Here is a 15,275-nt window from a genome sequence, read left to right on the forward strand (position 1 = left end):
GCATTTTGGGAGGCTGAGGGGGGCAGATCATGAGGTCAGGAGATTGAGACCAGCCTGGCCAACATGGTGAAACCCCGTCTCTACTAAAAATACAAAAAATTAGCCGGGTGTAGTGGCATGTGCCTATAATCCCAGTTCCTTGGGAAGCTGAGGCAGAAGAATCACTTGAACCCAGGAGGTGGAGGTTGCAGTGAGCTGAGACCATGCCACTGCACTCCAGCCTGGTGACAGAGTGGGACTCCATCACACACACACACACACAAAGGACAATGGGTAGATGGAGCTGGAAACAGGCAACAAGGGAGCAAAACTCAGGAACAAAACTGCCTGCCTCACAGGCAAAATTGCCTTTCCTCCTGGGAATCGAGAGGTGAATGCCCAGTCCTCTGGCAGCTAAGGGCCTGAAGCTCGGAGTCAGAACACAGTTGGTGGAGCAAGAACAATGTACCTTTACAAAAATAAAAAAATCTTTCTTTTTTGAGACTGAGTCTCGCTCTTGTTGCCGACGCTGGAGTGCAGTGGCGCGATATCAGTTCACTGCTTGCTACCTCCGCCTCCGGAGTTCAAGTGATTCTCCTGCCTCAGCCTCCGAGTAGGTGGGACTACACGTGTTTGCCACCATGCCCAGCTAATTTTTTGTATTTTTAGTAGAGACGGGGTTTCACCATGTTGGCCAGGCTGATCTACGAACTCTAGACCTCAGGGGATCCGCTTGCCTCTTCCTCCCAGAGTGCTGGGATCACAGGCGTAAACCACCGCGCCTGGCCAAAAAAAAACCTCTTACTCCAGTTGCTCTCACGAAGGGAAGCCTGGGTATTCCACAAGGTGAAGTATGGATCTGCTTCTCTGAGTCTAACTTTATTAAACTTAAAATTATTTTCAAGGCAACTTACAATTTTATATGACATTGTCTGTCAATCTTTAATGGCTTTTTATTCTTTTCCTATAAGGGCATGGGAGATTTTAGTGAAGAGTTGTGAGGTATTTCACTGTGGGACTGTAAGATCCTATTTTTTCTTATCCTCTTTTAACAAAGTAATCTGCAGATCCACAGAATATTCATGAATGTGATTTTCTGTTTGCTTGACATCTGCTCCCATAGCTCTGTCAGTGAGGAATTCATCATTCCCAAAGCTTTCCATATGCTTTTCCGCTCTGCATTTACCCGTGCAATTTCCCCTGGCACAAACCCCCTTCATTTTTGGCTGCTAGCAACTTAGGAACAGGATGTTTCGACCCTCCCCTTGTTTTGAGCCTGAGGACTCTACACTGTGACTCCATGTTTCTAAGTCCAAACATTTAAATCAGAGTTCTACCAACTCTGGCCAGGTACAGTGGCTCACACCTGTAATCCCAGCACTTTGGGAGGCCAAGGTGGGAAGATCACCTGAGGTCCAGAGTTTGAGACCAGCCTGGCCAACATGGTGAAACCCCATCTCTACTCAAAATACAAAATTAATCAGTTGTGGTGGCGCATGCCTGTAATCCCAGCTCCTTGGGAGGCTGAGGCAGGAGAATTGCTTGAACCCTAGAGGCAGAGGTTGCAGTGAGCTGAGATTGTGTCACTGCACTCCAGCCTGTGTGACAAGATGAAAACTCCGTCTCAAATTAAAAAAAAAAAAAATTGGCCGGTTGCAGTGGCTCACGCCTGTAATCCCAGCATTTTGGGAGGCCAAGGTGGGTGAATTATGAGGTCAGGAGATTGAGACCATCCTGGCTAACATGGTGAAACCCTGTCTCTACTAAAAATACAAAAAATTAGCTGGGGGTGGTGGCGCGTACCTGTAGTCCCAGCTACTCAGGAGGCTGAGGCAGGAGAATCGCTTGAACCTAGGAGGCGAGGCAGAGGTTGCAGTGAGCCAAGATTACGCCACTGCAATCCAGCCTGGGCGACAGAGTGAGACTCCCTCTCAAAAAAAAAAAAAAAAAAAAAAAATGACATCTTCTTGACAAAATTTAGGCCTTCAAGATTTGTAGTCTCAGCTACTTGGGAGGCTGAGGCAGGAGAATCACCTGAGGTCAGGAGTTCAAAACCAGCCTGGCCAACATGGAGAAACCCTGTCTATAAAAAATACAAAAAAAAAAATTAGCTGGGCATGGTGACATGTGCCTGCAGTCCTAGCTATTCGGGAGGCTGAGGCAGGAGATTGGCTTGAACCCGGGAGGTGGAGGTTGCAATGAGCTGAGATTGTGCCACTGCACTGTAGTCTGGGCAACAGAGTGAAACTCTGTCTCAAAAAAAGAAAAAAAGAAAAGAAAAAGAAAAAAAAAGAAGCTCCTGCCTCGTGTGACCTTCCTGTGCTTTTTTGCACATCCTCTCTTGAAAGCCCTTTTTCATATTCTCCACCTAGAGAAATCCTACTTAATCTTCATGACCAAGTAAAAAGTCAGTTCTATGAAACTTTTCCTGATTCTCATCAGTGGCAATTTGAACTTTCTGAGCTCCCACAACATGCTGCTTTTCGCTCTGTTTAGCGCCTTTTCCTACCTTCAGTGATTTTTACTTGTTTATGCTCCTCTGCTAGATGGACAGCAGGGTGTTTTTTTTTTTCAGTCCCAACTAACTTCATTCCTGCCACCACCCACAAAGCAGGTATTCAATAACAGTTTAAATGTGTGTTTCCGTTACAGAAGATGGAACCCTACGAAGAAACTTCTCATATTCTGTATCTAAGTAGAATGTTGATAACTTTTGAACACGTTTCCTCTTAAAAACCGTGTACACCATGCTGTTCTCTGTATCTTTATCAGCTTCCCCCTTTCTCAAATATATTTGATTTTCAATCATTTTGCTTCATCAGTGGAATTGTCATCCTTTTTATCTTCTCTAGAATCTGTTTTATTTGCTTTTCACATTAAATGGAATTTGACTGTATAATTTTAAAAATCAGGTCGGGCGCAGTGGCTCACACCTGTTATCCCAGCACTTAGGGAGGCTGAGGCGGGAGGAGTACTTGAGCTCAGGAGTCTGAGACCAGCTTGGCCAACATACTGAAACCCTGTCTCTACCGAAAATACAAAAATTAGCTGGGCATAGTGGCACACACCTGGAATCCTAGCTACTTAAGAGGCTGAGACAGGAGGATCACTTGAGTCCAAGAGGCAGAGGTTGCAGTGAGCTGAGATTGCATCATTGCATTCCAGCCTGGGGGACAGAGCAAGAGCCTGTCTCAAAAAAAAAAAAAGTATTTCTCACAATAGGGGCATGGTTAGATAAATGACAGTATAATCACTAAAAATATTATTTTCAGGCTGGGTGCAGTGGTTCACGACTGTAATCCCAGCACTTCGAAAGGCCTAGGCAGGCGGATCACCTGAGGGCAGGAGTTCGAGACCAGTCTGGCCAACATGATGAAACCGTCTCTACTAAAAACACAAAAATTAGCCAGGCGTGGTGGTGCGAACCTGTAATCCCAGCTACTCGGGAGGCTGAGACAGGAGAATCGCTTGAACCCAGGAGGTGGAGGTTGCAGTGAGCTGAGATTGCACCACTGTACTCCAGCCTGGATGACAGAGCAAGACTATGTCTCCAAAAATATATTCTTTTAATAGAAATTGTAATGGCTTATGAAATTTCTAATATAATTTTATGTGAAAATACAGAATAAAAAACTATAATTGCACTGATTACAGTAACACTCTCCCCTCAGAGGCAGTTTTCTGTTGACTTCTTTTCCTGAGTATGGGTCACACTTTGCTGTTTCTTTTAGATAATATGCTGTAGCAACTCCGGACTCTGTATTAACCCATTCAATCCAGGGGGTGGTCGGTTTTGCTTTTGTTGTTTGATTTGTTGTTTAGTGATCTGCCTGGATTAATTCTGTGGCTTCTATTCCCCACCTCACTCTCTGCCATCCCACTACTCCCTGCAGTGTACAGCAACTGCTCAGTTTTTAAAATTCTTGTTTTTAAGCCTGGATTCACAGGGATCACTCCTGAGTCAGCATAGGTCAGCCAATGACTGGTCAAAAGTTGTGTTTAAAACACCTTGAACCAGCAAAGGTCTCATCCTCTGCTGATGAACATGTGTGACCTGGGGAATGCATTCAAGCTAGAGCAGTTTCCAAGTCTATTTATTCATTTTGATTGTGTTTGCAAGTCTTCACATGCAGGCAGGGATAAGCACCTTGCTAGGGCCCTTTTAGGTCTCTTCTTGGGTGCACACAGCCCTGCACATGATGAGCACGGCCTTCTGGACCACCAGGGATAAGTGGGATTTTATCAAGCCGATTTGGCTGTTACATTCCCAGGATCTCCCTGTTAAACGGCTCGCTGCTCTGTCTGCCTCTCTATTGCTAGCCCAAATCACTATTGAGACCTCAAGCTAGCTGCAATCTTGGCCACAGTGAGATAGGGGATTCGCCACACTCTACTCCAAATGAACTCAGCCCCCTCCCAAAGCCCTAGAACTTCTGTGACACAGAGCATGGGGAAAGGGATGTCGAGATGGGAGCAGCCCCAGGTTAAAACATCACAGACTCCCACTGTTCTTAAGGAGGGGGTCAGTAGATATCCTTGAATAAAGGCTCCTCAATTTGTTGTATGCCTTGGGTCAACTTCCAATCTTAAAATTTTTTTTGACAAGTTTGTTCAGTTTTGTCATTGCTTTTTAGGGAGAGGGTTTACTGAGCTCCTTGCTTGGTCTTCCTGTAAGCACTGCTCCTTAAACCATATGAGTCATAAAAATTAATTATACTGGCCGGGTGTGGTGGCTCATACCTGTAATCCCAGCACTTTGGGAGGCTGAGGCAGGAGAATTACTTGAGGTCAGGAGTTCGAGACCAGCCTGGCCAACATGGTGAAACCCCATCTCTACTAAAAATACAAAAATTAGCCAGGTGCGATCGTGGGTGCCTGTAATCCCAGCTACTGGGGAGGCTGAGGCACAAGAACCACTTGAACCTGGGAGGCTGAAGTTGCAGTGAGCTGAGATCGTGCCACTGCACTCCAGCTTGGGTGACAGAGCAAGCTCTGTCTCAAAAAAAAAAATAAACAAATTCATCCTTCTCTTAGGAGAAAGTGGGACCTTCCTTGCTAAGTAAAATCCCTAACGTAATGTCATCTTGGCAAAATATTAACTTCAGCCTAGAAACTAACTGGACCTGGAGGAGGAAGTCCTGTTTTGTAGACCAGAGTACCTGAATTAGCATTCCTGTGCTTTTTTTTGTTTTTAGAGACAGGATCTCACTCTGTTACCTGGGCTGTAGTGCAGTGGCGTGATCATAGCTCACTGTAGCCTCAGACTCTCGGGCTCAAGCCATCCTCCTGCCTCAGCCTCCCAATTAGCTGGACTGTTTTCTTTCAGTTATTCCTTAGGGAAGCTTTTTCAAGAGCATTCACGGATCACATATATTCTGTGAAAAAGAGCTCAGCTGTTTGGTTTGCAAACAAATGTTTGGTTTATACTGAGCTAAACAAAATAAAAATGAGTGAACAGCAGGACTTCTCGAAGCCTTTAATATGCTAATGTTAGTTGAGATTCTCTAAGAATGAGAAATATAGTGTTTCCCAAGATTACTGTGACCACTGAACACTTCCCCCAACAGAGCATTTCATGGGATTAATACTCTGCAGAAACACCCTTTGGTCTGTTCTGCTTGATATTTTCAGCCTGGATCACTGAGATGTTAAGGGAAGAAGTATTTGTTGACAGCTGTGAAAGCTGTATGCATCACCCTTCTAGACACAGGAGCAGTGGTAGTGGAAATGAATGGAGGGAAATTCCTTGGGGAGGCCAATTTTGGCAGATAGTCAAGCTCTCTAATACAGGTATTCCCCTCACCAGGAGCATTTCATTGGCAATATTCCAAGTTTCTGGTTTCTATTTTTAAGGAGGACCTTACCATGTGCCAGACATTAAGTCAGAGTCTCGGAAAATAAACACACAGTATTTGCCCTCAAGGAGTACGGTTAAGGGCGGGATGGAGAAGACAGTTCTAATCATGTGTTAGGGGAGATAAGGTCTAGGTATCCACAGGTGTTATGGTAAGACCAAGAGGACAATGTTAACCTGGGCCAAGGGGTTACAAAAAAAAACCCTGGCTGGGCACAGTGGCTCACAGCTGCAATCCCAGCACTTTGGGAGGCCGAAGCAGGCAGATTACCTGAGGTTGAGAGTTCAAGACCAGACTGACCACCATGGAGAAACCCCATCTCTACTAAAAATACAAAATTAGCCGTGCATGCCTGTAATCCCAGCTACTCTGGAGGCTGAGGCAGGAGAATCGCTTGAACCCGGGAGGCGGAGGTTGCAGTGAGCTGAGATTGCACCATTGCACTTCAGCCTGGGCAACAAGAGCAAAAAACTTCATCTCTGAAAAAAAAAAAAAAACAAATCTGACAGAGGCCATGATGCTCAGGCTGGTTCTTGAAGGCCAACAAAGGGTTAGCCAGGAATGGAAAAGGGGAAGCGTGTGTGCAAAGGCAGAGAGGCTTAAGAAAACATGGTCTATTCAGGAACTCCAATTAGCTTGCATAGCTGAAATATAGAACGTGAAACAGACTGAACGGGTACAAAGAGCAACGCATGCAAGGCCTTGTGTGGCACACACGCTAGGGAATTTGGATCTTATTCTCAGGGTGAAGGGAGATCAGTAAAAGGCTGCTGAATCTCGGGATCAGATTTACCTTTTGAAAGCTCCTTCTGGCAGCAATGTAAAAAGTCAATTTTGCCAAGGCAGGTGGATCACTTGAGGTCAGGAGTTTGAGATCAGCCTGCCTAGTTAACAAGGCAAAACTCTGACTGTACTAAAAATACAAAACCTAGCCGGGAGTGTCATCCCAGCTACTTGGGAGGCTGAGGCAGGAGAATCGCTTGAACCTGGGAGGCAGAGGTTGTGGTGAGCTGAGATTGCACCACTGCACTCCAGCGTGAGGAACAGAGTGAGACTCTGTCTCAAAAAAAAAAAAAAAAAAGTGGATTATGGAGGTAGATGATCAGAAAGCTCCAAAAGGACAGCAAGAACTATGAGAGTCCAAACTAGGACAGGATCGATGGAGAGGGCAGCGAGAACTGGATGAACTAAGATATTGGGGTTAAGTGGGGGAGAGGCATTCCCAGGTTATAAGTGAACAATCACAGGCAATGGTAGAGTCAGATAATACAGAAAAGGTAAGAGGCATGTTTTGGGGGAGGAGATGATGGATTCAGGTTTACACTTGTTCAGTTTGAAATTCCAACACAACACATGAGATATGGTTGGAACTCTGGGTTGAGAAATACAGATTTGATGGGTATCAGAATAAAAGCTGTAACCCGGGTGCAGTGGCTCATGCCTGTAATCCCAGCACTCTGGGAGGCCAAGATGGGTGGATTGTCTGAGGTCAGGAGTTCAAGACCAGCCCGTCCAACATGGTGAAACCCCATCTCTACTAACAATACAAAATTAGCTGGGCGTGGTGGCACCCGCCTATAATCCCAGCTACTTGGAAGACTGAGGCAGGAGAATCCCTCAAACCCAGGAGGCGGAGGTTGCTGTGAGCCGAGATTGCACCATTGCACTCCAGCTTGGGCAAGAGTGAGACTCCGTCTCAAAAAAAAGGAAAAGAAACCAGTTGTAGATGAAGCCATAGGTGTAGGTATGGATGAGGTAGTACAGAGTGTGTAAACTGAAAATAAAGCAGAGACAAAAACCCCAGGACACTGTGATCTCTCATCTGAATCACATCTGTCTGTTACATATGGAATTCGTCATTATGCTGCAATAAACATTTAGCTCGGTGCCTACTTACAAAGCATCATACTATATATGAGGGCACAAAGAGTGAAAGATCCTTTCACCCAAGAAGACTATGAACTAGCTGTGGAGAATCATGACCAATTGTTCTGCAAAATGAAATTAAATAGAACTGTAAGTGTGTTGAGTGTAGAAGAGGCAATTAATTCAAGGGAAGAGCTAACACAGCTTTCAGGAGGGGAGGGACATATTTGAGTTGGACTTTTCAAAATAAGTGGATTTTAACAAGCAGGGCAGGGGAAAGAAAGGCAAGTAATTTTAGGCTGGAAAGGAACACATGTAACGATCACAGTAGAATGGAGTGTAGGAAGTGGTGGGGAGAAAAAGGCTGGAAAGGTTGCCTGAGGCCAGGATCTAGGTGCTTGGGAATCCTGCTGAATGTTTCTTAGGTGTCCATTTGAAAGATGGCACACACATGCCTATGTATACCCAAAGCCTCCACCCAGTTCTGAATTTCAGAAATGCCTGTAAGACCAATGAATCAGAAACGCTAAAGGAAATCTAAAAATCACCAAACTAAGGCTTGAGGCTTGTAAATGCTTTTTCTCAGTTCTACATTTTTGTTTTGCAAGACTGCAAAACTCTGTGTTAGAACTTTAATTACTTGGCTTCATTATAAAATTTCCATTGCATATAAGAGTATAAATAATTTCACTCTAATGCTCTCATTTGAATCTGGCTGAAAGCATTGGCAGAAATCACATTTTCATGGCACTTCCTTGGCATGTTGAAGGAAAACAAAATATATTCTGCTAATCAAGTCATTAGTGACTTTGAAAGTGATGGATTAAATAAAAAAACAGCAAATAATCAGAGATGAAGTGTATTTTAAAGATTAAAAATATTTTATTTAAACTTTTCTTAATAAACACTTTTAACATTTTTTTTTCAATTTAAAAACAGAATGGATAGCATAAACATGTTTGAATAGATTATATCCACGGCTTGGGAAAAATTACCTGACAAAAATGTAAAGGCTTTCAAAACAGGTATAAAAGGCAAACCTTAAATTATTCTAAGATTTTTATATTGGCCCTAGGATTATTTGACTACTGGCCCAAAATGTACCTAAAGGTCAAAATATTTTTCTATAGACAAAGTATGCCCAAGAGGTACAGGGCATATACAAGTTAGGTAGAAAATAACCTCTCCCAATCACCTCACTGGAACATTCCTTCAAAAAGCAAACACCTAATCCTTACTATATACTGATTAATAACATCTTAAATGCAGTTGTTCCCAAAATGTAAAAAGAAAATCTAAGAATTTAAGGGAGAAGAAAGCTGATGGCATTCTCCCCAATGTTAGTTGTGTGATATTGAAGTTATGCAGTGTACTGAAAGGGTATGATTTTCCATGAATTTATCTATTCCAGTCTATGCCTAGTGAATATTTGACTTTATAAACTCTGGATAAACTAATTTTTAGGACTTCCATTTTTAAGATAAATCTCTTTTTAGAAGATATTTATTCCCAAACCAACTCTAAATATGACTGAACAAACATATGATCTCCAAAACCGTTCAGAATACGAAACAAAAATTAAAAACGTATAACAGGCAAACAAGAAAACTGGCACTAGCAGTTTTACTGCCATATAGCCCTCAATTATATCTGATTTACACTACTATCTATGTTGTGTTTTACTTTAAAACTTTAAATTATGAACTCTCAAAAGAGCTAGTCTCCTCTGAGATAGCTTATGAACTGAAAAAACAATTTATATTATAAACTGAAATGTTATGACCTACACCCACATATACATATATAAAAATAGTCCCACTGAACGTTTGACATGTTTAGATTACGCAGCTCAAATAATCTGTTATAAAATATTTTAAAGCTTAGTTTCATGTAATTAAGACAAAACTCCATTTTTACCACTTCTCCCCACACAAAGTGTGTGTCCTTTACTATGACTCGAACAGACTTCCCAGAATGAGGTGTCTAAAGGTGCTGCTTTAGAAAAGATAAGTGAAGGGCTCAGTCAATATTTCACAAATTCTATTAACACTCACACAGAGCAGAGTAATGAGAACACAGAAAGCTGTCTCCAGAAAAGCTAATAATTCTATTAGTTACGCTTTGCTTTTTAAAAACCAGTAGCATTTCTTCCAACACAAAACCTTCAATGTGAAAAACTTGCATTTTATAAAAAGGTTTTAGTGCAAGGATTTTCTTTAAAATCAAAACTTAGAAGGCCAAAGACATGGGAGAGAACAAATGGTTCTAATTAGGATGCAATTAATGAAGATCAGCTATTTTTGTGAACTCTGGCATTTAAAACGTAAAGTGAAAATAACACGCATAAAGGTCCTAACAGTTAAACTGTATATATTCAAATCTCTTACTGATTTTTTAAAAACTGCTTTTTTGAGTGTATACAATGTATATAAACAAAAATAATTCCAAATGAAGCACACACAAAATAAACTTGAAAAAACTGCTATGAAAAAATTCTCCATACTTTAGTATAACAAAAATAAATCTCTTGCAGCAATTAAACCATAATTTTAAAAGGGAATGTAAGTTAATCACGGATTTAAAATAACCTAAATTAGAACTACATATAAACAGAGTTTTCTCATACATTCAGAACCCAAGCAACAGCAACTATTCTTAAAGCTCAAAACTGATCACAGCTAACATCAGGTCCGACGTGCCTTACGTGAAGCTGAACCCAGAGTTAGTTCAAGTTAAGATTTCACCAATTTTACAAAACATCAACTTTGATCCTGGCCTGTCTTTAAAATGGAAGACCAAGAATACTCAAATATTTGCCCAGATGTCACCCTAACTAGGGCCATGAAGTCATACATAAGTAATTAAAGAGAACCACCACTATAATGTAAAGCCTTTGATTTGGATACCTGGTCTGATGGCTCTTTCTTGGTCTTTTCAAGCAAAAGACATCAATGAGGAAAATAATGAAGACGTTATTTTAAAGCAAAATAGCACACATACAAAGCCACTAAACTAATGTAGAAAAAAATTTAATTGGCTAACTTATTCCTAGCTTTCAAAAATACTTTTTTAATGCAGAAAAACACTTTTACCCATATTACCATGGGAAACAAGACACCTAATTTCATGTTTGGAAAGTGTAAGTAAATGATAGAAATAGTTAATGAAAATTTAAGTCTCATACATAAAATAAGATTATCATTGATTTCTGAAATCAACGCCAATGGTTTTCTTTTTCAAAAGCTACTTGCGTACCTGTTTTCTTAAACCCAAATGCCTCCAATTTTGGAGTTTGAAGATCAGGTTTAATCTCATAGTATACCTAGTAACTGCAAAAAACAAAAACCCAAAAACCAAAGTCTTCACATTTCCATGACTTCACACTTGCATTTTATGTTCAATGGTGGCAGCAGCAAAAAAAAAAAAAAAAAAAAAAAGTGAAACTAGAAAATTTATACATCAGCAGCCATATAGAAGGCATTGCAATATTGCACCAATATCCTAAGACCTGGCAAGTTTTGCCAGAGTAGATCTAGTCTGTATCAGATATAGACTACTCATGAGAAAATGACATCAATTTCAATGATCCACTCCCAGGTTATTCTTGCTTAACTTTGTCAACTATATTCTTTCCTTTGCATTTAAAGAGTTGAAAGGTGCAACTAATCCTGTAATACTTACTATAAATGCTTTTAAACAGCTATTCTTGATCCATTCTGAACTTCGTGTTAGTAACCTTCATGCTAGTAGCTTTCAGTAAATGAAACGAAACCTGAGGGCTTACATCCCTAGTCGCTGGATATTTTGTACAAAATAAACAAGTAGATATAAACAGTAACATTAGAATTCTATGTCTTATCTCTAAGTCAAAACTGAGCTCAAATTTTCTAAGTTTCTACCTTCCATTCAATAACAAATGCAGCAGCCTTACTGAATGTCAAAAATGGGAGTTGCACTTACTTTTAAGGGGCCTTGATTTAGGAGTCTGGTATTACCTAAATGCTCTTTAAAAGTGCTTGCATGCTGCAGGGTCAGAACTTGTCATATACCACTCTGATTCTCACTAAAAACAGGGCAATGTTAAACAGACTGCAAAGAAAAACATTTTCAAAAAGAAAAGACACACATCGACAAACAACACTAACATTTACTTTTGAAAATAAAATATAAAATGTTAATTTTCATACCCATACATGCTTCAGAAATATAAGTTCAAATATTACTGAATCAAGTATGGACTGAAGATAGGCTACTCTGATAGCAAATGAGGACTCCAGTTATTTTAACTTTCTAAAAATGTTAACACATGAAAAGACGTTACATCTAAAATTCAACAAGTATGGCGAACTGTGTGTGCAAGTGCACTAGCTTAAAAATACAGAATCCTAACCACACATAAAAGGGATGTGCCTTGTATATTTATAGGTTGTATGAGAGTATGAATATGCTTTCACTAACACAATGCGGATAAGAGAAGGCAGCTTAGAAATAGTGTTTTGAATATAAAAAGTTAATTTTGTAGAAAATTTATATTTTTGCATTTTCAGCAAAAAGCCATGCAAAAAGGTCAAGAGTTTTAAATTTTTAAATAATAAAACCAAAAAGTTTAACAGACTGAAATACACTGAAATGTTGAAAAAGGTTTCAGATAGAGATAGGGACTGAAATCACATCCAGTGACACTTATCGGGTCTTCTCTTAGAGGATGCATGACTCCTACGCTAACATCTGAAAGAAATGTTTAAAGCAGAAAATCAATTTCCCAGATAAGTGGAGCATTCTATTAAACTGCTTCTGGAAGTAGTTTCAAGAGCTAGCACTTAGAATTAACTTATTGCGTGAGTTTGAGGCCACTGAAAAGAAAAATAGGATGCTAGCACAGAATGAAAAATTCTTACAATGTTAGACCAATGGCTTTGATAGTAAAATTGGTGAGGTTTTGCTTTATGTTTTAATTAACTAATTTATTACAAACAAATACTTTGTTTGCCTTTTTTTTTTTTTTTTTTTTTTTTTTGGGAGACAGATGTCGTTAATTGCAACGCCTGACCTCATCCAGTACATAGTCCGGAAAATGCAGGTTGCATACTTGTAAACCATCCAGCTTGCATGGCATCCGAGGGTACTCATCTTCCTTCCACTTGTTTTCATCAGGATCAAAAGTGAGAATGGAATCGCTGTAATGACCATTATAACAAAGGCCTCCAAGAACCATTATTTGTTTGTCCAGCACGGTCACACCATGGCCACTTCTACCAATCGGCATGGATGCCAAGATGGTCCACTGATCAGTCTCTGGGTTGTAGACTTCGGTAGAAGGGCATCCCTGAGATTCGAAAGAGGCCCTTAAGATCACACAGACGCCACCAAAGACATAAAGCTTGCCATTGTAAGAAATCATTTTGTGAAAGCATCTTGCGTAATTCATCTTGCTCTTATTCTCCCAACAGTTGGTAACTACTTGAGTTCTCCTGGTCCGTTGTTCTATGGTCCCTTCTTTGCTGGGGTCAAACACGCACACTTGCTTGGAGGTGGAAGATGAGGTGATTCCACCGGTGATAAACAACTTGTTATTGAGCACTGTCCCCTCATGTCCGTATTTGTTAACTGGATAAGGATCCACAAATTCCCATTTATCATTGGTGATGTCATATCTCTCAGTTGAATAGAAAGTCTCATCTCTGGTTCTGCCTGCTACGGCGTAAATAAATTTCCCAATAACACCAACAGCAAATTCAGAGCGTGGTACGGACATATCTGCCATCTGCAGCCAGGAGTTCTGTCTCGGATCATACCTGAATACTTTGGAAGAAGCATGGAATTCACCATCCGGGCCCAGCTCTTCCCCGCCTAACAGGAACACAAAATTATTAACAATAGCAAGGCAGTCAGGTCGCAGAGGTACTTGGGGGCCTTCTAGCTCCCACCAGACTCTTGGTTTCTTTAAGAGAAGTATTTTACTGTTAACCATGCTATGTCCAATCATTCCTCGAAATACTGTAGTTTGCGGTTTTGCAGAACGGATGCGGCTTGACTTCATATCCAACAAAGGCTGCTGGTGAACATTCTGAAAGTAATTCAATGCTTGGTCAACTTCATAACGGAGCTGTCGGGAGTATCTATAAAATTCTGATGTCTTAACCTAAGAACACAAGAAAAAGAATTTGACCAAAGTAAAAAGCATCAACGGCAAACAAATTATCAAATCCCACTAACATGATCATCTTAGGCTCACTTTACTAGAACTGCTTTTCCTGCTAAGATCACTTACTTTCTTTTGTTTTCTAAAAGCTTTTTTTTAAAAAAAAAATCACATATTTTTAAATTTGTAATGATATGTACATTCCCAACCTTTTAAAAGTAAACAACAATTAGGTACCTATATGTCAAGCTGTGGGCTACAAGTAGGGGGTATGAGGACAAGTACAGTCTTTCAAAGTACAGGAAACCATACCACAGTTTTCTTAACCACAAGTAACACCACAAAGCCGTGACTGAATCATTTGGGGAGCTAAGTTAGTGAAAATTTAAATACATGTACAATTTCAGGTTTTTGACATAAAGACTTGGTCTGATATCAACTCCGGTAAGAATTCAGGCCTGGATGCAGTGGCTCATGCCTGTAATCCCAACACTTTGAAAGGCCAAAGTGGGCAGATAACCTGAGGTCGGAAGTTCAAGACCAGCCTGATCAACATGGAGAAACCCTGTCGCTACTAAAAATACAAAATTAGCTGGGCATGGTGGCGCATGTCTGTAATCCCAGCTACTCAGGAGGCTGAGGCAGGAGAATTGCTTGAACCCAGGAGGCAGAGGTTGCGATGAGCCAAGATCATGCCATTGCACTCCAGCCTGGGCAAGAAGAGCGAAACTCTTGTCTCAAAAAAAAAAAAAAAAAAATCAGCAAATATTAGGTCAAATTTTTAAATTTTTATTTTAAAATTATTTTTATTCTCATGCCTATAATGCCAGCACTTTGGGAGGCTGAGGTGGGCGATCACCTGAGGTTGGGAGTTCAAGACCACCCTGACCAACATGGAGAAATCTCTTCTCTACGAAAAATACAAAATTAGCTGGGCATGATGGTGCATGCCTGCAATCGCAGCTACTCGGGAGGCTGAGGCCGGAGAATCCCTTGAACCTAGAAGGTGGAGGTTGCATTGAGTCGAGATTGTGCCATTGCACTCCTGCCTGGGCAACAAGAGCGAAACTCTGTCTCAAAAAAAATTATTATTATTACTATATATTTTTAGAGATGGGGTCTTGGTGTTGCCCAGGCTGGTCTTGAGCTTCTGGCCTCAAGCGATACTCCTGTCTCAGCTTCCTGAGCTGCTGGGATGACAGGAGTGAGCCACTATGCCTGGCAAACATTTTCCCTTTTGCTTTTGGAGCTGGAGCTAACTAATTATGATGACTACCAAGATTGGCCAGGTGTGGTGGCTCATGCCTGTCATCCCAGCACTTTGGGAGGCCAAGGTGGGAGGATCACTTGAGACTGGGCAACAAAGCAAGACCTCATCTCTACAAAAACAATAAAAATTAAACTAAATTAAAATAAAAGCACTTTTGGCCAGG

At 40.9% G+C, this 15,275-nt stretch overlaps 1 protein-coding gene across 11 annotated transcripts in view; it reads right to left on the minus strand.

Moving 5' to 3' along the window:
• Window positions 1–8,562: 8,562 nt before the first annotated feature.
• KLHL15 (kelch like family member 15) overlaps window positions 8,563–15,275 on the minus strand; it is a 50,991-nt gene continuing 44,278 nt past the window's right edge. For all 11 annotated transcript variants that reach the window (XM_035288131.3, XM_017968652.4, XM_078362547.1 and 8 more), the window contains one exon: window positions 8,563–13,842. In XM_035288131.3, coding sequence (XP_035144022.1) covers window positions 12,733–13,842 — 1,110 coding nt within the window. In that variant the 3' untranslated portion in view covers window positions 8,563–12,732. The remainder of the gene's footprint in view (window positions 13,843–15,275) is intronic.

Source organism: Callithrix jacchus, chromosome X (assembly GCF_049354715.1).
Source record: "Callithrix jacchus isolate 240 chromosome X, calJac240_pri, whole genome shotgun sequence".
Lineage (NCBI taxonomy): Eukaryota > Metazoa > Chordata > Mammalia > Primates > Cebidae > Callithrix > Callithrix jacchus.